Genomic DNA, 27517 nt, shown 5'->3' on the forward strand with positions numbered 1-27517 from the left:
ACAGCATACATTAAGCTTTAGCTATACTGAAGAGGTTTTGGCACTGCAGTTAACAAACTTTGGCAACTCATGCAAGCAGCTTTACCAGCATACATAATTTACTGATAAATTAATAGAGTAATTCTGAACCATTTACAACAGCAATACCATAAAATAACAAATTTCAAGTTATAAAAATATACAAGTTATTTAGATTGCTTCATAGATCACTATTGTACTACATGCACAGTTATGAAAAAGTAGATTCATAAACCAATGTAAATAATTCAATATCGTACATACAGTAGAAGTATGCTAAATTGTTGTAATATACAACTTGTACATGTATATATATTAAATGATTGTTGGTAAATAGAAATAGTAAAAATAAAGAATAGGCTTGCTCAAAAACTGAAACAAATTGCCTTTTGGGTTTATTCACACAGTGTAAAATGATGGCTGAATTGCTGCAGAAATAGGTTTTTTTCCCCATGGTTTTAACACAATTCTCTCTTCCTGAAAATCAGAATAAAACCATGGGATAAAATGCCTGTATTCTGCATTCTGCAAATACACAATTATGATCCTCACTACATTGATGTCCTAACTCAGACACCCATGGCTGAATTTCCAGTGTACCGCACAGTGTGCTTTCAGTATTATTTATTTATGTATAAGAATGAAATTGGATTGATCACAGCTAAAGGCCGCTTTACATGCTGCGATCTCGCTAGCGAGATCGCTAGCGTGCGTACCCGACACCGTCGGTTGTGCATCACGGGCAAATCGCTGCCCGTGGCGCACAGCCGCACAACATCGCTCGAACCCGTCACACGTACTTACCTGCCTAGCGACGTCACTGTTGCCGGTGAACCGCCTTCTTTCAAAGGGGGCGGTTTGTTTGACGTCACAGCGACGTCACTAAGCAGGCACCCAATCGAAGTGGAGGGGTGGAGATGAGCAGAACAAACATCCCGCCCACCTCCTTCCTTCCTCATTGCAGGCGGCTGCAGGTAAGGTGAGGTTCCTCGTTCCTGCGGTGTCACACATAGCGATGTGTGCTGCCGCAGGAACGACGAACAACATCGTACCTGTAGCAGCAACGATATTTGGAAATGGAGGAGCGTGTCAACGAGCAACAATAAGGTGAGTATTTTTGCTCGTTAGCGGTTGCTCGTACATTTCACAGGCAACGTCGTCGCTAACGAGGCCAGATGTGCGTCACGAATTCCATGACCCCAACGACATTGCGTTAGTGATGTCATTGCGTGTAAAGCGGCCTTAAGAGTCACAAAGCTCAGCCAATTTTCAGCCCCTTTTCAAAAAGAGCTCTTTCCAGTATTTGGCAGTAATGGAGTTGTCCAGAGCTTAACACATTGATGACTTCCCCATAGAATACGTCATCAATATGAGATCAGTGAGAATCTGACACTTGGATCTCCCTACAATCAGTTGAAATCAGCTTTGACAATGGCCAGATTTGGCATATAAGGACAGAAAACAGCAGCCCGTTACATTGCTTAAAGTGCACCAGTCATCAGGATTTCCCTATATAACTTAAAGCCAATGCTATGCTGGTGCTATCATGCTGATTCTATACTTACCTTTAGTTGTCAGCTAGGATGTATAGGTTTTGAAACACAAGCGTGTAAAGTTTGTAAAATTTACAGATTTTTGATTGGCAGCAGCCGATCAGCTAATAGGGGGGTTGGATTTTTATAGTGATTCTCGCCCCCTACCTGTTGTTCCTCCCCTATCTATTATTTATGCTAATTCTATTGTAGAAGTGTTTTACTAGTGGTTAGAAGGACCTTTGCTGATGTCATACCCCTGTGACCAGAAGAAGCGGGGCCTCAGCCAACAGGAAAATAATGTTGCTTCCTTGTATCAGCTATGTTGGCTGAGGCCCTGCCCCTTCTGGTCACAAGGGTATGACATCAGCAAAGGTCCTTCTAGCCACTTAGTAAAACACTTCTACAATAGAGTTAGCATGAATAATAGATAGGGGGAAGAACAACAGGCAGAAGGCAGGGATCCCTATCAAAACCCAACCCACCTATTAGCTGATCGGCAGCTACTGCTGTGAGAAACTGGACAGCAGACTTTTCCTCTTCCCCCTAAAGATGCTGAATATGATCATTTTTAGTAATGTATTATTGTGAATATTCATGTTCAAAGCGTAAAGTGAAATGCAGGGTTAGTTTAATGGATTAGAGGTGCAGCAGGAACTATAAGGGATAAATGTAGTTTCTGACCCTGGGAGGGAGTCCCGGGTAGACTGTAAATGTTGGGGAGTTGAAGCAGGGCTGACCAGGTGGCAGGGAGCAAGGTGCCGTCAGTGGCCCGGGTCCCCCTACGAACAAATCCATTGCCGGCGACCTGCTGGGCAACATAGTTGTCTCGCGGACTCATCGGACACAAAGGAAGAAGTGAACAAATGCTAAGGGGATAAAGACCAATCGTCCGCCATTAACAGAGCGCCACCGAGAGCGTTCAACAGGGGAACTACAGACTAGTGCCAGCGGTCATAGGAGAATACAAGGGAAGGAAGCAAGAGCAGACAGAAAACAACTGAATGTGATCATATGAGGAACTGTAATGCCAGAAAAGTTACAGCTGTTTGAAACAAAGTCACCGGTGTTGTCTCCTGTTTATTGCCAGTTGCTGAAAGGAAAGAAGAGATGCTGATAACCTCGAAAAGGCAAGTCAGTGAACGCACCCCACACATTCTTGGGCCAGATCGTCTGTCTGTGAGTAGGGGTCCAGGGGTTGCACAACCACAACTACTACAGCGCCCTCTGTGCCACCTGTTTACTCTGCGAATCAAAAAGCTGCTCATTTTACATAATTTACTTGCTTGGATTTCAAAACCTATACATCCAAGCTGACCACTAGAATTATGTATAGAATCAGCCTGATAGTGCCAGTATAGCATGGGCTTTAGGTTATATACGAAAATCCTGGGGTGATTGGTGCGCTTTAATGGCAATTGCCAAGTACTGATTATCTCTCTTTCAAATGAAATAAAATAATATTTGCAGAGACCATTAAGCAACAAATGAGGCTTCTGCATTCAGTTCCATACATTGCTTATATATCCACCCGTTGTGGGAGCAGATTTCAGTTGTTCACTGGGGGTGCCAGGTGTCAGACCACCACCAAGCTTAAGTGAATTACCAATTATTAAGTCCTAGAAATCATTTTAAGTGCAGGTACCAATTATCTCATTTCATTCAGTCGTTGAAAATATGATTAAGCAATTAGAAACATTTTTCAGACATATTGGGAGCAAATTTGGATTAGTAACTTCAACATAATGTTTTCTTATATTGATTACTCTTCTCTGAAAGAAAGCATGACATTACCATAATAGTTTTATATCTGCTCTCATTCCATCTGCATTGATGTTGCTGACGTTTACTATCATCTTTCTGAAATAAAGTTTTTCACGTGACATTAGCTTGTTCTGCCATTACACGTTGGTAGGTTGTGTACAAGTGCTTTCACAGTTGTTGACTGGTCCATTAATCTCCTTGACTTGTAGCTGTTTCTTCTTGGCTTGATAGGCCACAGAAACTTCAGGGTGTATAGAATCCATCCTCTGCTCGCATTTAAAAGTGGTGATAAAAGCCGTTCTGTAATTGTTATTCATCCACCCATAAAGGATTGGGTTGGCAAATGTAGAACACATTGCAATCACATGAAATATTGTATAAATGAATTTATACTCATTCAAATCCAAGACTTTGCTGTCAATGTCACTTGCAAGTTGAAAAGCGTGGAAAGGCAGCCAGCACACTGCAAACACCACTACTACAGCTACCAACATCTTGGTTGTCTTACGCCGTCTTTGGTGATAGTGGTCATTACCCCCACCTGGACTAACATGGTTCTTTAGTTTGGTCCATATTCTTACATAAGCGTAAGAAATTATGGCCAGGGGTAAAATATATTGAATCAACAACATTGAAATGCTGTATATTGTGCTGTAGTTCAGATGTCCTCCGGGCCACCGCTCTGCACACACTTGAATTTGAAAATCTTGAGTAAAAACAATAAGGGAATACTCTTTGAAGATTGCCAAAGGGCTGGCAAGTACAGCACTACAAGCCCAAGTCATGCCTATGATAATAAAGCAAATTGTTGTTGAGATTTTGCTCTCTAGATGGTACACAATGCATCGATGTCTGTCAAGGGCGATTACCATAAGAGTAACTGTTGATACTTGCACTGCCAAGCCTTGAGCATAGGTCACTAAATGGCACAACACTGTTCCAAACTTCCATTCATCCAAGAGTGTGTAAACCAATGTGAATGGCAGACACAAAGTGTTCACCATCAGGTCGGCCACTGCCAGATTGACAATGAAATAGTTTGTGACAGTACGCATAGTCTTAAACTTGATTACAACATAAATTACAAGGGTGTTTCCTATTACCCCCAGAAGGATAATGGAGCAGTATGCCAAGATTAGAATCACTTGGACACCTAGGAGCTTTGTAATATCGATAAGCTCAGGTTTCGGGAGCAAATCATTGTAAGGTGTGGTGAGCCCAGGCACATAATGTAATGTATCCATGTCCATTTTGATATCCACAGTAGTATTTTCTTCTTTCCCAGAAACAATCATTCCCATCTTCATCGTGCAGTTTTCTTCTCTGCATAAATGAAAAACCCTTTAAAAAAAGCATAGGCCATAGTTAGTATACTGCTAAAAGTCAAGTTTTAAATGCATTTATTCAGTTTAAATTATAGAGGTCAGGTTTGAAAACCAGATGAAACTATTGACAAGCAGGTAATTAAAATCCTCAGAATACACTGTAGGAAAGTGCCATCAAGACTGGAACATGGGGCATAATTAACCTTACCCATGAACTATAATATCTCACTGTAATGAAAGAAACCTCGCTCTGCGGGATCCGAGCGCTCATTTATAACAAAGTAGCATAATTTCCTATGTGTTCTAAAATATTTGCACAGGCTGAATTTGAACACAGAGGACTTAAGGCTATCGGAAAAAAAGAGGCAAATAGAGAAGTGAATACTAAAAATATATCCAAAAGATTTTATTTGATTCTATTTCGGTGAATAAATAAACCCAGCAAAAACTGAAACTTCGGGACTATACGCTACTAAGATTCACCATCCTCAGAATAGCAAGACAGTTACCTGACAGTTTATGTTTTAGTGTTTTAGTAGTCTCTAGTTTACATACAGTCATTTGTTATATAGATTGACATCAGTATGTTATATGTTTCCTAGAAATCACCCATATAAATAAAACCAGCAAAAACTGGAACTTCGGGACTATACCCTACTGAGATTCACCTTCCTCTGTATAGAAAGACAGCTACCTGACAGTTTATGTTTTAGTGTTTTAGTAGTCTGTAGTTTATATGTTACATGTGTGTAACAGTGTCAACAGATGAATTACATGTGTGTAATAGTGTGTCCCCCCCCAGCCTGCACCGTAATGTAATCAGGCCTCCAGCAGTATTGTAACAGCGTGTCCCTCCCTGGCCTATGTGTCTAGACTTTAATGTAATCAGGTGTAGGTCAACATCCAGTGGGCGACTGTGTCTTTGTTCTTCTCTGCATGGGGCTTATCCAATACAAGCCTGTAGTTTCTGGAAACTTTCCATATAAAGTCACATCCTCAAAAAGTGTGTGTGAACCCTTGCCCATCCAAGGGGTGGATCTAAGGAGAGGTGGAAGATTGAGCCACATATTTTGTTAGTTAATTGATGCTTTGTTGGGTGAAAGGCAAGGAGCTGTTGCTGAAGCCAGGTCCTGGTGCCCATGTATGGACTATTGGGAATTGAAGATCAGCCCTCACGTGGGATTGTGTTGTTTCGGCCACACTGCTGGATTTAAGGAACTCATCTAAGGACTGTTGTTGCATTTTCCTTGGTGTCGGATTACCGGGTGGTGCCCACGAATCTGTTTTTTTTGTGTGGACTCATTGTGGACTCTTAAGAACCATTTTGATATTGGATGTTCTATGCTCCCTGCCTCAATAAATCTCGTTGGATTGTTCCTCAGCATGGAGATCCTTACTACTCTGTTGCACACTCCATCACAATGTGTATGTTATTAGGAAGAGCAAGCAATCCAACTATAGCAATTCCTAACTCTGCTTTCTGACAGTTGCCTATACAGCAAGGAACCTGGAGGGGAGGGTGGGGGCAAGGAGATAGAACAAAAAAAGGACATGCAGCAGGATAGATCTTCACTGACAGACTTGTAGCTCATAGTGTGTGGGCTATGGATAAGGAGCTAAAAAGGGATTTTGTCTCTTTTTGGAGAGTGACATGTTTGACATGCTGGTGTAAGGAGGCTTATAAGCCATTCAATGCTCCTTACAATAAAAATATCAAATTCTTTTCTACACCAACTATTCTTGGCTATTTTTTCCCAAGTTGATCAAATACAATGAATTGGCTTTATGCTGTTTGTACATAAGTATAAAATCAAAGTAAATCTTAATTGAATACATTTCATTTTCCCATCATTTTTGAAAGGTTCACGTACACCAATTCTTTGGACAATCAGGAACTATATTGAAATATCTTGAATAACTTACACCGAGTCCTTAGCAGCTTCAGACATCATGTGTCCTGTGATATTTTCCTAGCTTTTCGCATGCTAGAGCCTCTTTTCTTATCTTGGCAATGGAGTTTTCTTAAAAAAAAACCACAAAAGGATATTGATAATAGAAATATATAAATGGTGGTAAACGCAATGAAGTATAAGACGCACATGGTTTTGCATACAATGAAGATGACATAAATTAATTCTGATCTGCCCTAACAGTAGTAATAATAATAATTATCATTAATATTTATTTTTTTTAGTGACCACCAACTCTGTATTCCTCTGTTGAATTCCTCCTATCACTGCTTAAAGATTTCCACAACTAAATCTTTTAACAGAAATTGATAATCATTTCCCATTTTGGTCAAGAAAAAACTGACGACTGCCATCAGGAGGGTGAACGTAACCCTTTAGTGCCAAATTGGGCCTTAATGACCATTCCAAATTGTAGAAGTCTAACCAGTGTTAAGGTACCGTCACACTAAACGACGCTCCAGCAATCCCACCAGCAACCTGACTTGGCAGGGATCGCTGGAGCATCGCTACACGGGTTGCTGGTGAGCTGCCACACAGGCAGATCTCACCAGCGACCAGTGACCAGCCCCTAGCCAGCAGCGATGCGTGGAAGCATGCTGCGCTTGGTAACTAAAGGCCGCTTTACACGCTGAGATATCGATACCGATATCGCTAGCGTGGGTACCCGCCCCCATCTGTTGTGCGACACGGGCAAATTGCTGCCCGTGCCGCACAACATCGCCCAGACCCGTCACACGTACTTACCTGCCTGGCGACATCGCTGTGACCAGCAAACCGCCTCCTTTCTAAGGGGGCGGTTCGTTCAGCGTCACAGCAACGTCACAGCTGCGTCACTGAACCGCCGCCCAATAGAAGCGGAGGGGCGCAGATGAGCGGGATGTAACATCCTGCCCACCTCCTTCTTTCAGCATAGCGGCTGGGAGGCAGGTAAAGAGAGCTTCCTCGTTCCTGCGGTGTCACACGGAGCGATGTGTGCTGCCGCAGGAACGAGGAACAACTTCGTTACTGCTGCAGTAACGATATTTGAGAATGGACCCCCATGTCACCGATGAGCGATTTTCCACGTTTTTGCGTCGATGCAAAATCGCTCACAGGTGTTACACGCAACGGCATCGCTAATGCGGCCAGATGTGCATCACCAATTCCGTGACCCCAACGACTTCGCATTAGTGATGTCGTAGCGTCTAAAGCCCCCTTTAGGTAAATATCGGGTAACCAACCTGATATTTACCTTCGTTTCCAGCGCACACCGAGTAGCGCTGGCTCCCTGCACTCCTAGCCAGAGTACACATTGGGTTAATTACCTGATGTGTACTCTGCTACGTGTGCAGGCAGCAGGGAGCCGGCTCCTGCGGATGCTGGTAACCACGGTAAACATCGGGTAACCAAGAAGCCTTACCTTGGTTACACGATATATACCTTCGTTACCAGACCTTCGTTACCAGCGTCCGCCGCTCTCACACTGCCAGTGCCGGCTCCCTGTTCCCTGCACTCCTAGCCACAGTACACATCGGGTTAATTACCCGATGTGTAGTCTGGCTATGTGTGCAGAGAGCAGGGAGCCGACACTTGCAGTGTGAGAGCGGCGGACGCTGGTAACGAAGGTAAATATCGGGTAACCAAGGTAAGGGCTTCTTGGTTGCCCGATGTTTACCGTGGTTACCAGCGTCCGCAGAAGCAGGCTCCTGCTGCCTGCACATTTAGTTGTTGCTCTGTCGCTGTCACACACAGTGATGTGTGCTTCACAGCGGGAGAACAACAACTAAAAAATGGTCCAGGACATTCAGCAACAACCAGCGACCTCACAGCAGGGGCCAGGTTGTTGCTGGATGTCACACACAGCAACATCGCTAGCAAGTCATGCCTCAGCAGCGATGTTGCTAGCGATCTTGCTTAGTGTGATGTGGCCTTTAGGCCATGTGCGAACTAGAAAGTGACTTTTTCTCAAGGAAAATCCGGGCCCTCTTAAAGAATCCAGAACCTGCTGTAAAAAAACCTCACCAAAACCGCAACAAAATCTGCATGCGGTTTTGCCGTGGATTTGCCGCGGATTTGTCGCCATTTTTCCGCAGTTTGGTTCCTGCGGATTTTTACCATTATCCATGGTAAAAACCGCAGGTACCTGCGGAAAAGAAGTGACATGTTCATTAATTCCGCAGCGGAAAATCCACGGGTATAAAAAAAAAATGCAGTGTGCGCACAGCATTTTTTTATACCCATAGGTTTTGCTGGGGATTGACTGCAGAAATGTTAGATATATTTTCTGCAGTAAATCCGCAGCAAATCCACGGTAAAATCCGCTGTAAATCTGCAGCGTGCGCACATAGCCTTACTTTATGAGTTAATAGCTCCAGAACGCTTCAATGAATCCCATTTTTCTGAGTTTTATTTTTCGTGACATTTTGTATTTCCTGTTAGTGATAAATTAGGATGATATTTTTTGTTTATTTGTGAAATAAATGGAAATTTGGTGAAAATGTTGAAAATTTAGCAATTTTCAAAGTTTGAGCTTTTATGTCCTTAAAGGTATGACATACAAAATAGTTAATAAATAACATTTCCCACATGTCTACTTTATATCACCAACATTTTTCAAATATATATTTTTTTAGTTAGGAAGGATTAAAAGTTTGTTAGCAATTTCTATTTTTTCCAACAAAATTAAAAAAACAATTTTGATTATTTGTTTGTGTCACTATGATAAAAAGGTAACATTTTTGGTGATTATTTTTTATTATTTTCTTTATGGTGTTTGCCATACGAAATAATTAATATGTGTTTTATAGTTCAAGTCATTATGGATGCAGTGCTAACAATTATATGTGGGGTTTTTTTTCTTTGTTTTAACGCAAATACAACATTTTTAGTGACAAAATGGGTTTTCTTAATTTTTGCGCAATTTTTTTTGTGTGTTGTTTTACTGTTCTACACATTTTATTTCACTTATCTCTTTTTTACTGAGTCCATCTGTGGGACATGAATATATTTTAGTCTGATCACTGGTCTCATGTGCTGCTACACCCATGTACAGCAGTGCAGTAGACCTGTCAGTGATTCACGGACTGTGCCTGTAAGACTCTCTTTATAGCATGATCTTATAGAACACTGTAACCTGTGGTGATCAGATCAGGGTACCATGGCAATGATAGGTGACTCTGGTTACCTTCGCGAGAGGGCCAATCCTGCCAAGGTGGGGATTCTCTTAACACCCTACCTTTAACCTCTTAGATACTAGGCGACAGTGGTATTAAAGGGGATAATCATCCCTGATTGGTTCCAAAACCGCTCAGGGCTAATGCCCTTGGGTGTCAGCTGTCATGTACATGTATGGGGCCACACTATTTACTTATTCCTTACTGCCATCTTAAACCGGTGATAAGGAATAAGTACCCATAACAGCCGCCATTTTTAAATGTATTGGGAGTCATTAAGAGGTTAAAGATAAAAACATTTTATGAAAACAGAAAAAACTTTGTATGTAGCAAACTCAGAGCAGGGAGGTGCTGCACTGTGACGAGCGGGGAAACTGTGCCCACAGCTCAGTGATTCACGGAGAGTGGGGCTGGCCGCGGTGATGTGAGGTGAGCAGGAAGTTGACGGGACATCACCGGATCCCTGAGGTCACGGAGCCAGGGGTCAGGCCATGGGGAAGAGCGGACTGCAATAGCGCTGCTCACAGGCACTATTGGCAACACAAGGTATTTGAGAGAAACTTGTTTCTCAACATATCGTTGTGGCCAATAACGAATATGGGTGGGTGAACCATTCCTTTAATGTGACTCTCTCTAAACTTTTTAATGCACATGTCCAACTGTTCAATGTTTCAATATGTTTTGCTCAACTTGCTGTTCTCTAAGAAAGAGCTTAAAGGCAAAAAATCAGTCCTCCTCATCATGATATTCACATTTTGGCATCATGAGACCAAGACAGCACACAATTGATTAACAATATCACTCCATTGCGAGGCATCAAGCAGGATGTTCTCAGATGGAAGTGACCACTGAGAATAGAGTGTTGCAGAGTGTCATTAGCAGGTTGCAACAGAGATACAGAGAGACTGGAAGAGTCAAAGAAAGGCATAATATCAGATGTTCTTTGACCACATCCCACACTGATGACCCCTTCATTGTGAACAATGCACTTTGTAACCAGATGATGAATGCCACACAATTCCAGGAACAATTAAGGGAGGTGAGAGGCATCCAAGTACTGTTCACTGATTAAAGTTGATTCATGCTGAGCAAATATGATGGCCACTCCTTGGAGACATCAAGGAGAGTTTTCACCAGATGAGCCTTTGGTCATGGTGGTGGTGTTTGTGTGGGCAGGTGTGGCTAGTCAATACAGAACTACCATACACTTTGTAAATGGTACAATGAGGTGTATTCCCCTCATGCTTTAAACATGCCTCCATTACACCCATCCTCAAAAAGCCCTCCCTTGACCCATCCTCTGTGTCAAACTATCGCCCCGTATCCCTTCTCACCTATGCCTCAAAACTACTGGAACAGCATGTCAATCTTGAATTGTCCTCATACCTCTCCTCCTGCTCCCTCTTTGACCGGCTACAATCTGGCTTCCAACCACATCATTCTACTGAAACTGCCCTAACCAAAGTCACCAATGATCTACTAACCGCCAAAGCCAAGCGACACTACTCTATCCTCCTCCTCCTGGACCTGTCCTCTGCCTTTGACACAGTAGACCATTTCCTCCTACTACAGATTCTCTCATCTCTGGGCATCACAGACTTGGCCCTATCTTGGATCTCCTCATACCTAACTGACCGAACTTTCAGCGTCTCCCATTCTCACACCACTTCCTCATCTCGCCCCCTATCTGTCGGTGTCCCCCAAGGCTCAGTTCTTGGACCCCTGCTGTTCTCCATCTACGCCTTCGGCCTGGGACAGCTCATAGAGTCCCACGGCTTTCAGTATCATCTCTATGCCAATGACACACAGATCTACCTCTCTGGACCTGACATTACCTCTCTACTAACCAAAATTTCACAATGTCTGTCTGCTATTTCATCCTTCTTCTCTGCGCGATTCCTAAAGCTTAACATGGACAAAACAGAGTTCATTGTCTTTCCTCCTCCTCACTCATCTCCTCCAACAAGCCTTTCCATCAAACTTGATGGTTGCTCACTCTCCCCAGTCTCACAAGCTCATTGCCTTGGAGTTACCCTCGATTCTGCTCTATCCTTCAAGCCACACATTCAAGCCCTCTTCACCTCATGCAGACTACAACTCAAAAATATCTCCTGGATCCGTGCTTTCCTTAACCAAGAATCAGCAAAAACATTAGTGCATGCCCTCATCATCTCCCGCCTCGACTACTGCAACCTCCTGCTCTCTGGCCTCCCTTCCAACACTCTTGCACTCCTCCAATCTATCCTAAACTCTGCGGCCCGCTTAATCCACCTCTCCCCTCGCTATTCCCCAGCCTCGCCACTCTGCCAATCCCTTCACTGGCTTCCCATCGCCCAACGACTCCAGTTCAAAACATTAACCATGACATACAAAGCCATCCACAACCTGTCTCTTCCTTACATCTGGGACCTAGTCTCCCGGTACCTACCTGCATGCAACCTCAGATCCTCACAAGATCTCCTTCTCTACTCCTCTCTTATCTCCTCTTCCCACAATCGCGTACAAGATTTCTCCCTTGCCTCCCCCATACTCTGGAATGCTCTACCTCAGCATATCAGACTCTTCCCTACCGTGGAAATCTTCAAGAGGAACCTCAAGACCCACCTCTTCCAACAAGCCTACAACCTACAATAGCCCTCAGTCCAGTACAATACTGTGCAACCAGCTCTGTCCTCACATATTGTACCATCACCCATTCCCTGTAGACTGTGAGCCCTCGTGGGCAGGGTGCTCTCTCCTCTTATACCAGTCTGTTTTGTACTGTTAATGATTGTTGTACGTAGACCCTCTTTCACTTGTAAAGCGCCATGGAATAAATGGTGCTATAATAATAAATAATAATAATAATAATGACAAGTACCTACTATTTGAATAACATCAATAATCCAGTCATTGTGCCTCTGCATGAACAACACAGGCCTAATTTCAGGTTTATGAATTGGATGACAATGCTCCAGCTCATCGAGGTCGCATCAATAGGGAACGGCTGCTGGAGACTGGAGAACCTCACATAGAGTGACCTGCACTTCCTTCAGATCTGAATCTCATAGAAAACTTATAGGATCAGCTGAATTGCAATGTAGAGGCTCGTAACTTTGTACCCCAGAACATCAATGTCCTGAGGACCGCCCTTCAAGATGGGTGGGATGCCATGCTTCAGCAGATAATAACTTGACTTGAGAACACCATAAGATATTGTTGTCAAGCTGTAATTGATACTCAAAGCAATATGACAGATTATTGAGACAATTACATTTTTGGAGAGGGTACAACCATTTTTTTTGTTTTAATAAATTGCTTAAGATAAGGAAATCACCATTCCATGCATCTAATTTAAAACCTACTTTCATGATGAAATATCATTGTAGCGATACATACATTTCACCAGTAAGCCAAATATCTCTAACTTTTTGTTAAGGCCGCTTCACACGCAACAACATCGCTAATGCGATGTCGTTGGTGTCACGGAATTCGTGATGCACATCCATTCTCATTACCGACGTCGTTGCGTGTGACACGTACAAGTGACCGCTAACGATCAAAAATACTCACCTTATCGTTGATCATTGACACGCTGTCCAGTTCCCAAATATCATTGCTGTTGCAGGACACAGGTCGTTCGTCGTTCTTGCGGCAGCACACATCGCTATGTGTGACACCGCAGGAACGAGGAACAACCTCGTACCTGCGGCCGCCCACAATGAAGAAGGAAGGAGGTGGGCGGGATGTTCGTCCCGCTCATCTCCTCCCCCTCCACATCTATTGGGCGGCCGCTTAGTGACGTCGCTGTGACGCCGAACGAACTGCCCCCTTAGAAAGGGGGCGGTTCGCCGGTCACAGCGACGTCGCTAGGCAGGTAAGTAGTGTGACGGGTCCGAGCGATGTTGTGCGCCACGGGCAGCGATTTGCCCGTGACGCACAACCGACAGGGTTGGGTATGCATGCTAGCGATATCGGTACCGATATCGCAGCGTGTAAAGCGGCCTTTAGTCGTGTAACTGCAACAGACGAGGGAAAATTCTTTTAAATAGAAAGAGATATTGCATTAGTGAAGAAAAAAAACTACTAATATTTTTTGGCATTCAAAGGCGGACATATACTTGAAAGTTATTAGTTTCTATCACAAAATATAAAGAAGATTTGATTTAAGGCAATCCTCAATTCGAGGTCAGGGGTGCCATCTGTTCAGAAATTCCAGGATAACCCATAAAAATAAGGCCCTTATTTTCCCTGTTTGTAAAGAAAAATTTAAAACGTCCGTGATTTTTTTGAAGCTGAAGAAACTTGTGCAGATTATTTTGACTATAATTATCATCATTTTACAGTTTACAGTGAATGCAGCTCATGTTGTCACATCAGAATCATGAGCTGTAGACATATATCACTAATAGTCATAATTATTTCTTATGGTTTTCCAATGTGTCCATAAAAAATATTGTCTGTCTGATATTTTTTATAAGCTGTCCAGAAAAAATTAAAAGTCAAATTGGAAACTCTAGCCCAAATATAAAGTTTGTCTAGTCACAACTAGTGCATAGATCCCATACCTGGTACCTATGTTTTTCAATCCTACAGCTGTTGTTATCAAAAATGGCCAGATTAGTCTCATGAGGATGAAACATTACTGATGATGCTGTGTTGACCATGGAAAGGTGTCAGTAAAGGTATGGGGAGTCATAGTTCAAACTTTCCCCTGCGCACCATGAGTAGCTGCTAGTGCCATATTGGACTCCAAGAAAGCCGTTGCAGCACATGTTTGTGTAGACACATTTTATATTTGGACTAAAGGGTCTCTTTAAAATTGCTGGTCTATCTTGATTCTGGAAGGTAATTATTACATTCTTATCATAAAAATAATCTTTAATGGCAGTTATTTTCACATTAAGTTTACCTAAGAATTACCATGTTTCAATTTTATCAAAGGAACAATATTCTATCAAGAATGACAAAGAGAATTACATAAAAGTAGGAATGTAAATAATTATAGTCTGTTAAAAACACCATACAAGACCAAAGACAATCATCCATACAATAACACACATGGCTACAGGGCAACATGATCACCTAATAAAAAAGAAACCCTAGTAATCAAGATAGGGATAAACAACAACATAGAAATGATGAAAAAGCTTCAGAAATGGAATATCACCTCAGGGAAAGGGGGGAACAAACACAACAATACACAAACACAATATAGATTTACAATATTGGAAACACCTAAAGGTTCTTTTTTCATTCAGTGAAAACATAAATACAAAAAACAATGGAAAGAATAACAGGGAGAGGAAAAATTAAAAGATGTTTAGAAGAAGGGGAACTAGGGCAAAAAGGTCTAACTTAAACTCTGGCTAATGGTAATGATTCGTAATGGGCGAATACTGAGATATTTGGGTTCAGACTAATTGTCTCAAATAATTTGTACTATTAGTGTATTTGCTACGATTTGCTACGAATAACGAATCTAATGCAAGTCAATGGGAAACTCGAATAATTTTCTGGCCGACCCTCCCAGTATGTCTTGAGGAGCTGTAAAAGTGCTGAAATTGAACAACATGGGGAAGATGCCTGGATGCATCTCTGTTCCACAGGTCACTTCTGGGAACAATGATAATAGAGTATTAAGTCACTTTGACGTGCAGCCCCCTGCCTATTTCTGATAACCAACGCAGATAAAGTAGACAGCTGTGGGCTGCAGCCCCCAGCTGTGTGCTTTATCTTGGCTGGTTATCAAAAATAGAGGCTTCCTATGATATTTTTTTTTAATTAGTTAAATAAATTATTAAAAAACCGACATGGACTCCTGCTTATTTTTGATAACCAGCACAGGTAAAGCAGACAGCTGGGGACTGGTATTGTCAGGCTGAGAAGGTCCATTGTTATTAGGTTCTCCCCAATCTAAAAATAGCAGCCTGCAGCTGCCCCACAATTGGCGCATCCATTAGATGCGCCAATTGTGGCGCTTTACCCGGCTCATCTCTATTGCCTGTGGTGGCAATCAGGGTAATATATTGGGTTGATGTCAGCTGTGATTTGTCAAAAATCACAGCTGCCATCATGTCCTGCCCATTACCAACCCTGTAAGTAAAAAGAAAAAAACACAAACAAAACACACAAAAATCCTTTATTTTAAATAATAAAACACACACCCTTTTTCACCAATTTATTAACCCCCAAAACACCCCCGCAGTTTCGAAGTAATCCACATGATGTTCCACAACACTCATGGAAAACATGAAAGATCACTGCAGATCCTGCTACACACTGAGCACAGTGGGATACCTGGCTGTGAGAAGCGGTGACATCAGTCAGGTCACCGGAGTTCAAATCTATGCTCCCACAGAATCAAATGTGACCATTAGTGAACATGCTGCCGGATTACTGAATGGCTGAATTGTGGGACACAGCAGCAAAGCAGCCTGGCAATCTGGCAGTGAGGTCACCGGAGTTCACACTTGAGAACTCAACTGAGTTCACTGAGAGCAGTGGGGAAGCTCCCGAGTGTGACCTGACTTCCAGATTACCAGACTGTCTAATTGTGGGACACAGCGGCACAGCAGTCTGACAGTCTGGTAGCTGTGAGGCCGAGGAACCTTAAAGGAGCCTTTAAGGGAGCATTTAAAGATCCTTTGGGGGGCATCAAATTTTGTAGCAGGTGGGCTATAGGGACACCATACTGAGTAAAGCCTCTGAGGAACATCATATTGAGTAGGGGTTAGCTGTTCTCTTGGATATCATACCAAAGATGCAGAAGATGCAGATTTTGTATTTGTTGTATAAATTTCGGCACCAAATCTGTATCTCTGTTCAAAAAAACAGTTTTCTGCCAGGAGATGCAGGTCTCATTGAACTGAATGAGTTCACTTGATATAAAGTCACTGAGTTCAATAAGGTCACCTGAGGTCAGATTACCTGCAGTCACAGGTAAAGTACCATGGAAACCTCCAGCTGTAACCGCAGATAAACTGAATGATGTCACTGCTAACAGCTGTGGCTCAGTCCATCTCTGCTGAAGCCACAGTGGGTGGTCCGGTGGTCCCATTTTCTAAGGTGACCACTTGCTGTAAATTCAGTATGTAGCAAAGTCAGGATCAATGTGGGGCCTCGTGTGGATTAAATCAGAACTGGATGTTTGAGGTTAATAAAATAGAGAAATAGGGTAGGTTTTTTGAATTTTATTTCAAATAAAGGATTTTTCTTATGTTTTTATTTATTTCTTTTCCCATACAGGATTATTAATGAACCCCTCCCATTACTAATCTAAAGCTTTGTGGCAGCTGTGAGCTGTAATTAACCCCTTATATTATCCCGATTGCCACTGCACCAGGGCTTTCGGGATGAGCCATGTAAAATGCCGAAATTGTCACATCTAATGGATGCTACAATTCTCAGTGGCTGCAAGATGCTATTTTTAGACTGGGGGGTCCAATAACCATGGGCCCCACAGCCTGAGAAAACCAGACCCCAGCAGTAGGCTTGATCATGGGTGGGTATCAAACTTGGGGGGATTGTTTATTTAATTATTTATTCAAATAATTTAAAAAAGCCGAACAGGGTCCTTCTTATATCGATACACTGCCAAGATAATAACATGGCTGAAGACCTGTAGCCATGCTTTATCTGTGTTGGGCATCACAAAATTGGTGGACCCTATGCCAATTTATTTATTTATTTTTATACTATAGGGACGCAGACAGCCTGTGTGATTCCAAACAATCACAGACACTGTCACACATGGTGGGGGCATGGTCTGACTGCCACCAACCACACGCTGGGACTGACGATTGGCGGGGAAAGTGTGGCGCCCGTGCGGCTTCAGGTGCCACAGGATACTGTGCCTCACCCGAGGTGCAGTATTCATCTCGGATATGGAGAAGGTCATCACCGGTAATCATCACCAAACATACTTATCCAACACATAACACAGGAGCTCTTCTACTGGGATTGGGCTATAGTAGGTGCTGGAGTGGCCATCATGAGGTATGGGACCTCTTACCCACTAGTTCAGTAACCCGGGAGGCGGGGAACCAACAGGGGAAGTGAGGAGCCATCTCACACAGCAGTCAGTTAGCTCCCGGCGCAGAGAGCCAGACAAGCTAAGACACGGACAGTTCGGGGCCTGTGGTCCAGAGCTGGAAGCTCGACCCGGGTTCTTAGTAGAGATGAGCGAACCGGTCGCGGTTCGGCTCGAGGTGGTTCGCCGAACGGAGGTCTCGTTCGAGTTCAGTTCGTCGAACGTTCGACGAACCGAACTCGAACGTATAGGCTATAATGGGAGGCAATCACAAACACATAAAAATGCATTATAAATGTACACAAACAGTTAATAAACATTGCCATAACACTTACCGGTCCTCGCGATCCCTTCTGCACTCTGTCTCCTGCCGCTATTCCATCCGATGATCGCTGAATCCTCCCGGTGACCTGCACTGCCAGCAGAGATGCAGGACCTATCGTGACGTCAAAATAGCCATGTGACCAGTCATGTGGCTATTATCTCATTGGCTACAGACTGGTCACATGACTATGACACGTCATGTAGGACCTGCGAGTGCATCTCTCCGGTACACGGTGCACATATGTGTATCGCCGTGTACCGGCGACATGCTCTAGCACACGGTCGACTCCCCGTTCCGTTAGGGACCGGCTGACACAGCCGGTCATTAACGGAGATCACCGTTGCCATAGCAATGCAGTTAGCGGTGACGTCACCGCTAACCGCGGCTCCGAGAGCACCGTTGCTATGGTAACGCGTCTGTCAGCGTTACCGCTAGCAGCCAGCAGTGATCACTCACGGAGTGAAGGCTGCACGCTGCTGCACGATTGTAGTGAGCATTGTAGTGAGGATGGAGGTTCCCCAGCCCCAAGTGATGAGCTGGTGAATCTCATCCTTCCTCACTACAATCGTCACTACTACTACACTAGAAAGAAAGAAGACAGAAGAGCAGGGTCGTGGAGGGCTGACAGGGGGTAATAAAGATGGAGTCTCTAATGTGTCTGTGTATTTATTTCTATTAAAGTATTTTTCCTCTGTGTGGTGTCTTTTTTTTAACCCTTTATTGGAGATTCTTAATGGCCGGGTCAAACGTGCCTGACATTAAGAATCTCTGGCTTAATACTGGCTAGTAAAACAAAGCCAGTATTAACTCATGATTACCCAACAAGCCACCCGGCTCCAGGGCTGTTGGAAGAGTTGGATACAGCGCCAGATGATGGCGCTTCTATGAGAGCGCCATTTTCTGGGACGGCTGCGGACTGAAATCCGCAGCAGAGGCGCCCACAAACCTCGGGCTAACCTGTGCTGCGTATTCCAATCCCCAGCTGCCTAGTTGTACCCGGCTGGACACAAAAATAGGGCGAAGCCCACGTCATTTGTTTTTTAATTATTTCATGAAATAAGTGAAATAATTAAAAAAAACGGGCTTCCCTATATTTTTGGTTCCCAGCCGGGTACAAATAGGCAACTGGGGGTTGGAGGCAGCCCGTGGCTGCCAGCTGTACCTGGCTAGCATACAAAAATATGGCGAAGCCCACGTCATTTTTTTGGTGGGCAAAAAACTTCTGCATACAGTCCTGGATGGAGTATGCTGAGCCTTGTAGTTCTGCAGCTGCTGTCTGCTCTTCTCCATACAGACAGACAGCAGCTGCAGAACTACAAGGCTCAGCATACTCCATCCAGGACTGTATGCAGAATTTTTTTGCCCCCTGAAAAAATTATGTGGGCTTCGCCATATTTTTGTATGCTAGCCAGGTACAGCAGGCAGGTACGGCTGCCCCCAACCCCCAGTTGCCTATTTGTACCCGTCTGGGAACCAAAAATAAAGGGAAGCCCTTTTTTTATTATTTCATGAATTTCATGAAATAATTAGAAAACAAATGACGTAGGCTTTGCCCCATTTTTGTGTCCAGCCAGGTACAACTAGGCAGCTGGGGATTGGAATCCGCACCACCGGTTGGCCTGAGCTTTCTGGGCCCCACTGCTGCGAATTGCAGTCTGCAGCCACCTCAGAAAATGGCATTTTCATAGAAGCGCCATCTTCTGGCGCTGTATCCAACTCTTCCAGCACCTGCCTGCTATACCTGGCTAGCATACAAAAATATGGCGAAGCTCACGTCCTTTTTTTGTAGTTTTTTGGCAAAAAAAATAAAAAATGCTTCCCTGGATTTTCCATTGCCAGTGAAGGTAACACCAAGCAGTGGGGGTTAGCAGCCAGTAGCTGCTTGGATTACCCTTAGCTAGCAATACAAAAAATGCAGCGGGAGCCCATATATATTTTTTTTAATTATTTATTTAAATAACTAAAAATAAAATGGGCTTCCCTGTATTTTGATTGCTGGACATCACAGTGCTGTAAAAATAAATCTTTAAAAAAATGACGTAGCGCTCCGCGGTATTTTTGATTCTCAGCGCAGATAAAACAGACAGCTATGGGTTGCCACCCCCATCTGCCTGCCGTTACCTTGGTTGTCAATCAAAATACAGGGAAGCCCATTAATTTTTTCTATTTAAAAAATAGTTAAAAAAAAAAATTACGTTGGGTCCCCCCATTTTTGATAGCCAGCTAGGGTAAAGCAGACGGCTGTAGCCTGAAAACCACAGCTGGCAGCTTTACCGTGGTTGGGGATCCAATGTGGAGGTCCCCTCAGGCTCTTTTTTATAATTATTTTATAAATATTAATAATTACACAATAAAAGTAGGGTCCCCCCCAAATTGGATCACCAGCCAAGGTAAAGCGGACAGCTGTGGTCTGGTATTCTCAGGGTGGGAAGGTCCATAGTTATTGGGCCTTCACAGCCTAAAAATAGCAGGCCGCAGGCACCCCAGACGTGGCGCATCCACTAGATGCGCCAATCCTGGCGCTTCACCCCAGCTCATCCCGTGCCCTGGTGCAGTGGCAAACGGGGTAATAAATCGGGTTGATACTAGCTGTAAAGTCACCTGAGATCAAGCCCAGCAGTTTGTGATGTCATGGCGTCTATTAGATACCCAACATCATAAACTGTCAGTACTAACAAAAACAAAAAATCGACAAAAGAAATTTATTTGAAAAAACAGTCCCCAAAACATTTCCTCTTTCACCAATTTATTGTAAGAAAAAAAATAAAGGGGTCCCACGACGACTCTGGACCGTCTAGAATATGGGGGGGAGACACTCAGGGAACGTATCCCCCATTTTCTAGGAGTGCGGACCCTTCATGTGAGGAGTGTGGGTGCAATGAATCTGCACTCACTCTCCCCGGGTCCACAGCAGCAGAGTCCATGTCATAATGGTTGCTACCAAAGCTGCAATGCCCTGCTCATGAGGTAAGGGCATGCCTAATCAGGAGAACTACTGTAGAGGAAGCTCTGCTCACTGGTATATAGGTGCTCAGAGGTAATAATAGATAAAATTAGTGAGTAACCTCGGCACTCTAAATCTCCCAGACTAAGTCAGTAAGTCCCAATGGATAGTAATGCAAAATCACTCTTTATTGGTCCGTATTAAGAACATTTTTTTTTTCATAAGCATATATGTTTTTGTCCAAAACAAGTTACAAATGACGTTTCGGCCTGAGCCTTCGTCAGATTGGACTTATCTGCATGTAATCATGAAAAATGACAATAATCAGTATCACATAAGAGTGAGAGAACAATAACATAAACTCGAACAATGTAGAGGTACAATTGGGATGCAGCAAAAAAATTGCAACACAGCAAGAAATGAAACACATGATACAAATGTCATAATACAGTACAAGGACAATATAGTAATGACAAATATGGGGTCAGAGTAGGCTTAGACAGCTCTGGTACGAAAGAGATGTCAATCATAAAGTAACATGTGCAGTAGGTGTAGAGCTACAGTATGCATGGCAGAGCTAATGGGTAGACTGACCATAGAAAAAGAACGGTGAAAAAGTGGAGAAAAAGTGGAGAAAAAGTGGAGCATAAGAGGAGAAAAAGTGGAGAAAAAAGTGGAGAAAAAAGTGGAGAAAAAGTGGAGAACAAGTGGAGAAAAAGTGGAGCATAAGAGGAGAAAAAGTGGAGAAAAAAGTGGAGAAAAAGTGGAGAAAAAGTGGAGCATAAGAGGAGAAAAAGTGGAGAAAAAAGTGGAGAAAAAGTGGAGAAAAAGTGGAGCATAAGAGGAGAAAAAGTGGAGAAAAAGTGGAGAAAAAGTGGAGCATAAGAGGAGAAAAAGTGGAGAAAAAAGTGGAGAAAAAGTGGAGAAAAAGTGGAGCATAAGAGGAGAAAAAGTGGAGATTAAGAGGAGAAAAAGTGGAGAAAAAGTGGAGCATAAGAGGAGAAAAAGTGGAGAAAAAGTGGAGCATAAGAGGAGAAAAAGTGGAGAAAAAGTGGAGAAAAAGTGGAGCATAAGAGGAGAAAAAGTGGAGATTAAGAGGAGAAAAAGTGGAGAAAAAGTGGAGCATAAGAGGAGAAAAAGTGGAGAAAAAGTGGAGCATAAGAGGAGAAAAAGTGGAGAAAAAGTGGAGAAAAAGTGGAGCATAAGAGGAGAAAAAGTGGAGAAAAAAGTGGAGAAAAAGTGGAGAAAAAGTGGAGCATAAGAGGAGAAAAAGTGGAGAAAAAGTGGAGCATAAGAGGAGAAAAAGTGGAGAAAAAGTGGAGAAAAAGTGGAGCATAAGAGGAGAAAAAGTGGAGAAAAAAGTGGAGAAAAAGTGGAGAAAAAGTGGAGCATAAGAGGAGAAAAAGTGGAGAAAAAGTGGAGCATAAGAGGAGAAAAAGTGGAGAAAAAGTGGAGCATAAGAGGAGAAAAAGTGGAGAAAAAAGTGGAGAAAAAGTGGAGCATAAGAGGAGAAAAAGTGGAGAAAAAGTGGAGAAAAAGTGGAGCATAAGAGGAGAAAAAGTGGAGAAAAAAGTGGAGAAAAAGTGGAGAAAAAGTGGAGCATAAGAGGAGAAAAAGTGGAGAAAAAGTGGAGAAAAAGTGGAGCATAAGAGGAGAAAAAGTGGAGAAAAAAGTGGAGAAAAAGTGGAGAAAAAGTGGAGAAAAAGTGGAGATTAAGAGGAGAAAAAGTGGAGAAAAAGTGGAGCATAAGAGGAGAAAAAGTGGAGAAAAAGTGGAGCATAAGAGGAGAAAAAGTGGAGAAAAAGTGGAGAAAAAAGTGGAGAAAAAAGTGGAGAAAAAGTGGAGCATAAGAGGAGAAAAAGTGGAGAAAAAGTGGAGAAAAAGTGGAGCATAAGAGGAGAAAAAGTGGAGAAAAAGTGGAGAAAAAGTGGAGAAAAAGTGGAGCATAAGAGGAGAAAAAGTGGAGAAAAAAGTGGAGAAAAAGTGGAGAAAAAGTGGAGCATAAGAGGAGAAAAAGTGGAGAAAAAGTGGAGCATAAGAGGAGAAAAAGTGGAGAAAAAGTGGAGAAAAAGTGGAGAAAAAGTGGAGAAAAAGTGGAGAAAAAAATGGAGAAAAAGTGGAGAAAAAGTGGAGAAAAAGTGGAGAATAAGAGGAGAAAAAGTGGAGAAAAAGTGGAGAATAAGAGGAGAAAAAGTGGAGAATAAGTGGAGAAAAAAATGGAGAAAAAGTGGAGAAAAAAATGGAGAAAAAGTGGAACACCCTTTGGTACCTTTCATGTGGCACTAAGGGATGCTTAGCTTTGTATTTAGCCAAAAAAATGAAAAAAAAATGACGTAGGGTTCCCCCTAGTTTTGTAGCCAGCTAGGGTAAAGCAGACGGCTGCAGCCTGCAGACCACAGCTGGCAACCTCACCTTGGCTGGTAATCCAAAACTGAGGGCACCCCACGCTGTTATTTTAAATTAAATAAATAATTAAAAAAAAAAACACGTAGGGGTCCCCCAAAATTGGATCACCAGCCAAGGTAAAGCAGACAGCTGGGGCCTGATATTCTCAGACTAGGGAGGTCCATGGTTATTGGAATCTCCCCAGCCTAAAAATAGCAGGCCGCAGCCGCCCCAGAAGTGGCGCATCCATTAGATGCGCCAATCCTGGTGCTTCGCCCCAGCTCATCCCGCGCCCTGGTGCGGTGGCAAACGGGGTAATATATGGGGTTAATACCAGATGTGTAATGTCACCTGGCATCAAGCCCTGGGGTTGGTGAGGTCAGGCGTCTATCAGATACCCGACATCACCAACCCAGTCAGTAATAAACAAAAATAGACGACAAACACATTTTTATTTGAAAAAACACTCCCCAAAACATTCCCTCTTTAACCAATTTATTAGAATGAAAAACAAATCCAGGTCTGGTGTAATCCAAGGGGTTGCCATGACGATCCACACTGTCCCAGTCAATGAAGAGCAGGATGTTCCCCATTGGCTGGGAGAGCAATGCAGTGACCTGAGCTAACATCAATGGGTCAGCCCAGGTCACTGCAGGGCATGACAAGTGCTGCTGTCAGCGAGGTACATTACCTGCGCTGATCTCCAGCACTGCCGACAGCCCCTGTCACTGAGGTCAATGACCGGCGCCTTCACATCAAGTATCGCGAGAGGTCCGTGACGTCTCGGGTGGGAAGCGAGAGGTGATGTGACAAGCGGCGGCCATGGAGGACAGTGACAGCGCTGAGGTCTGGATGGCGGGACTTCACCACCGCAGGTAAGCCGAGCGGGGGGGGGGAGGGGGGGTGCGTGTGTGAGAGTGTGTGTGTGTGTGTGTGTATATGTATGTATACATGCCGCGGGCAGGAGGGGGCGGAGCGAGCTGAGCGGGAAGTGTGGGCTTCCTGCACGTAACTAAGATAAACATCGGGTTACTAACCAAGCGCTTTGCTTGGATACCCGATGTTTATCTTGGTTACCAGCTTCTGGCAGGCTGCCAGCGATGGCTCCTGCACACTGCAGCTGTAAAAAGCCCTGCTTTTTGCTGCTAGAACCGTTCTCGAACGTTTCTAGAACTATCGAGCTTTTAGCAAAAAGCTCGAGTTCTAGTTCGATCTCGAACAGCCCAAAAATCACTCGAGCCTAGAACTGGAGAACCACGAACCGCGAACCGCGCTCAACTCTAGTTCTTAGGAAAGAAGGGGGATCCCAGGGTTCACGAGGAGTGCAGAAGGTACCCGTGACCCATTCCACTGCCCAGGAGCTGGCGTGGAGGGAAACCGTCGAAAGGAGATGGAAGGAAACACTGGCCTCGACCTCCGAAGTATCCGGGATCGGCTGGAGCCCATCACAGCATAACTCGGTACTCCAACGGCAGTGTGTTTTCAGTGAGTAAAAGAACTTGAACTAACTCTCTGTGTCGTCCAATCACTCCGGCGCTCGCATCCTCGCGCTTCTTCGCCATTGGCGACTACTACCACCATCATCCTCGAGGTGACCTGAGCTCTGCCTGTGGAGAGCTGTACCATCTGAGCTGCATTATCATCTAACCTGGAGAAGAAGTCCCACAGCGGTGGCTAATACTGGCCCCACACCAAAGTTTGCACCACGAACAACTACTCCTATCATCGCCATTCCCATCTTTATTGACACCGCCGGGGTCATGGAACCAGGAAAGGCTACTGCAGCGACCCAGGAGAAGAACTGCGTCCCAGTGACGAGTCACCCCAGACCCCGTGGGTGTGTCAGAAGCAGTGAATATGCATGAGGTTTCATGAGAAGACCTGGAAGTAGTGTTACAGCCGTGACAGAGACTCAGTAAGTATAACGTTTCTTCTCTAATCCCCAGAGCCCTTTCTACCATAATTTTAGAGCACAATGTTTGAGTCCTCATACACTTATATGGGGAATCAACATTCAGGCTAATGTTTGGGTTTAAGTTCGGTCCCTTGTCATATTTATTAAAAAATCCGGCTGAACCCGCCGAACCCGAACATCTGCGGGTTCACCCATCTCTAGATATAGCCCAGCTTACTCCATCAATTTTTTTTTTTCTTTAGGGTATGTGCGCACTAGGCGTTTTTTTCACGCTGCGTTTTTATGTGCGTTTTTGTCTCAAAAAACGCACCCGCGGCTAAAGAACGCTACAAAAATGCATGCGTTTTTGCCGTGATTTGGTGCGTTTTTTCTGCGTTTTTGCTCACTGCGTTTTTAATCAGTGCACAATGCCATTAAAGATTGTTGATGAAAAAAAAAAAAAAAAGGTCTGATGTCATTTCCTTCTTCAAAATGTTCATTGTATGCAGGAGAGCAGAGAGCTGCAGAACTAGTGTATGCAGGAGAGCAGACAGCAGCTGCAGAACTACAAGGCTCAGCATCCTCCATTCACTAGTGTATGCAGGAGAGCAGACAGCAGCTGCAGAACTACAAGGCTCAGCATCCTCCATTCACTAGTGTATGCAGGAGAGCAGACAGCAGCTGCAGAACTACAAGGCTCAGCATCCTCCATCCAGGACTGTATGCAGTTTTTTGCCCAAAAAGAAAAAAAAAATGACATGGGCTTCGCCATATTTTTGTATGCTAGCCGGGTACAGCAGGCAGGTACGGGCTGCCCCCAACCCCCAGCTGCCTATTTGTACCCGGCTGGGAACCAAAAATATAGAGAAGCCCTTTTTTTTAATTATTTCATGAATTTCATGAAATAATTAAAAAAAAAAAATGACGTGAGCTTTGCCTAATTTTTGAGTTCAGCCGGGTACAACTAGGCAGCTGGGGATTGGAATCCACAGTGCAGGGTGCCCAAGCTTTCTGGGCACCCCCACTGCGAATTGCAGTCCGCAGCCACCCCAGAAAATGGCGCTTTCATAGAAGCGCCATCTTCTGGCGCTGTATCCAACTCTTCCAGCTGCCCTGATGCCGGGTGGCTAGCTGGGTAATATTGGAGTTAGGGCTAGCTGTATATTATCAGCTAGCCCTAAGCCCGAAATTCATGGTGTCACGCCAATATTAGACATGGCCACCATGAATTTCTAGTAATGATAAAAAAAAAAAAACACAACACACAGAAAAATATTTTTATTAGAAATAAAACACAACACAATTAGTGACTCCATCTTTATTGAAATAAAGAACCCCCCCTCCGCAGTAATCCTGGGTCAGGGTCCCGCGCCGTCCAATCCGGATCCAATATCATCTGATCGGTTTGCTGGAAGGCAGAGCGATCAGATGATGTGTCAGGTTAAACTACGTGAATCACATCACACATCAGCTGATTGTATAAAAGCCGATTATACAATCAGCTGATGCATCAGTAGAAAAAAAAAAATAATACTCACTTATGTGCTGTGCTGATTACCGGCAGCTCCTGCAGCGATCGATTGGACAGGAGTCTGATCCTGTCCTATCGCTGCAGGAGCTGCCGGTAATCAGCTGATGAAGTCCCCTGACGGCAGGATCAGCTGATAGCCGGCCGGGCGTGAAAAAGCCGGCGAGACTACGAACCGCTGATGCGTCAGGTGACTGCATCAGGTGATCCAACGCCAGGTCCTGCAAGCAAGGTCCTGCCCCGGGGAGACTGCACACAGCCAGAGCGGCGGTACCGAGACAGGGGCTGGGAGCGGGCATGGCACCGGGACCCTGCAGACAGGTGAGTATATATGACATTTTTTTTTTTTCTACTGTTCACTTTTGTTTTCGCCGCTGCCTCCACCTCCCGCCCAGACATGGCGCCGCACGGAGCTGACATGCACAGGACGGGAGGTGGACGCAGCGGTGACGGTACCGGGAGGATTCATGCTTCTGTGTTTACCAACAGAAGGAATCCTCTTCCTGTACACGTCACTTTACTGCCCACCCATTGCGTTTATAGCTGCATTTTTAGTCATAGAAACGCGGCTATATGCGTTTTTCATTGCGTTGTTGAACATCTCATTGAACTCAATGAGTGAAAAACGCAGTGAAAAACGCAGAAATAATTGACATACTGCATTTTTGT

At 43.9% G+C, this 27517-nt stretch overlaps 1 protein-coding gene across 2 annotated transcripts in view; it reads right to left on the reverse strand.

Moving 5' to 3' along the window:
- Nucleotides 1-1960: 1960 nt before the first annotated feature.
- NPY2R (neuropeptide Y receptor Y2) overlaps nt 1961-27517 on the reverse strand; it is a 178713-nt gene continuing 153156 nt past the window's right edge. For both annotated transcript variants that reach the window (XM_075335397.1, XM_075335406.1), the window contains 2 exons: nt 6563-6660; nt 1961-4655 (listed from right to left, as the gene is read on the reverse strand). In XM_075335397.1, the coding sequence (XP_075191512.1) occupies nt 3452-4655; nt 6563-6591 (1233 nt within the window). In that variant the 5' untranslated portion in view covers nt 6592-6660 and the 3' untranslated portion in view covers nt 1961-3451. The remainder of the gene's footprint in view (nt 4656-6562; nt 6661-27517) is intronic.

This window comes from Anomaloglossus baeobatrachus, chromosome 1 (genome assembly GCF_048569485.1).
Source record: "Anomaloglossus baeobatrachus isolate aAnoBae1 chromosome 1, aAnoBae1.hap1, whole genome shotgun sequence".
Lineage (NCBI taxonomy): Eukaryota > Metazoa > Chordata > Amphibia > Anura > Aromobatidae > Anomaloglossus > Anomaloglossus baeobatrachus.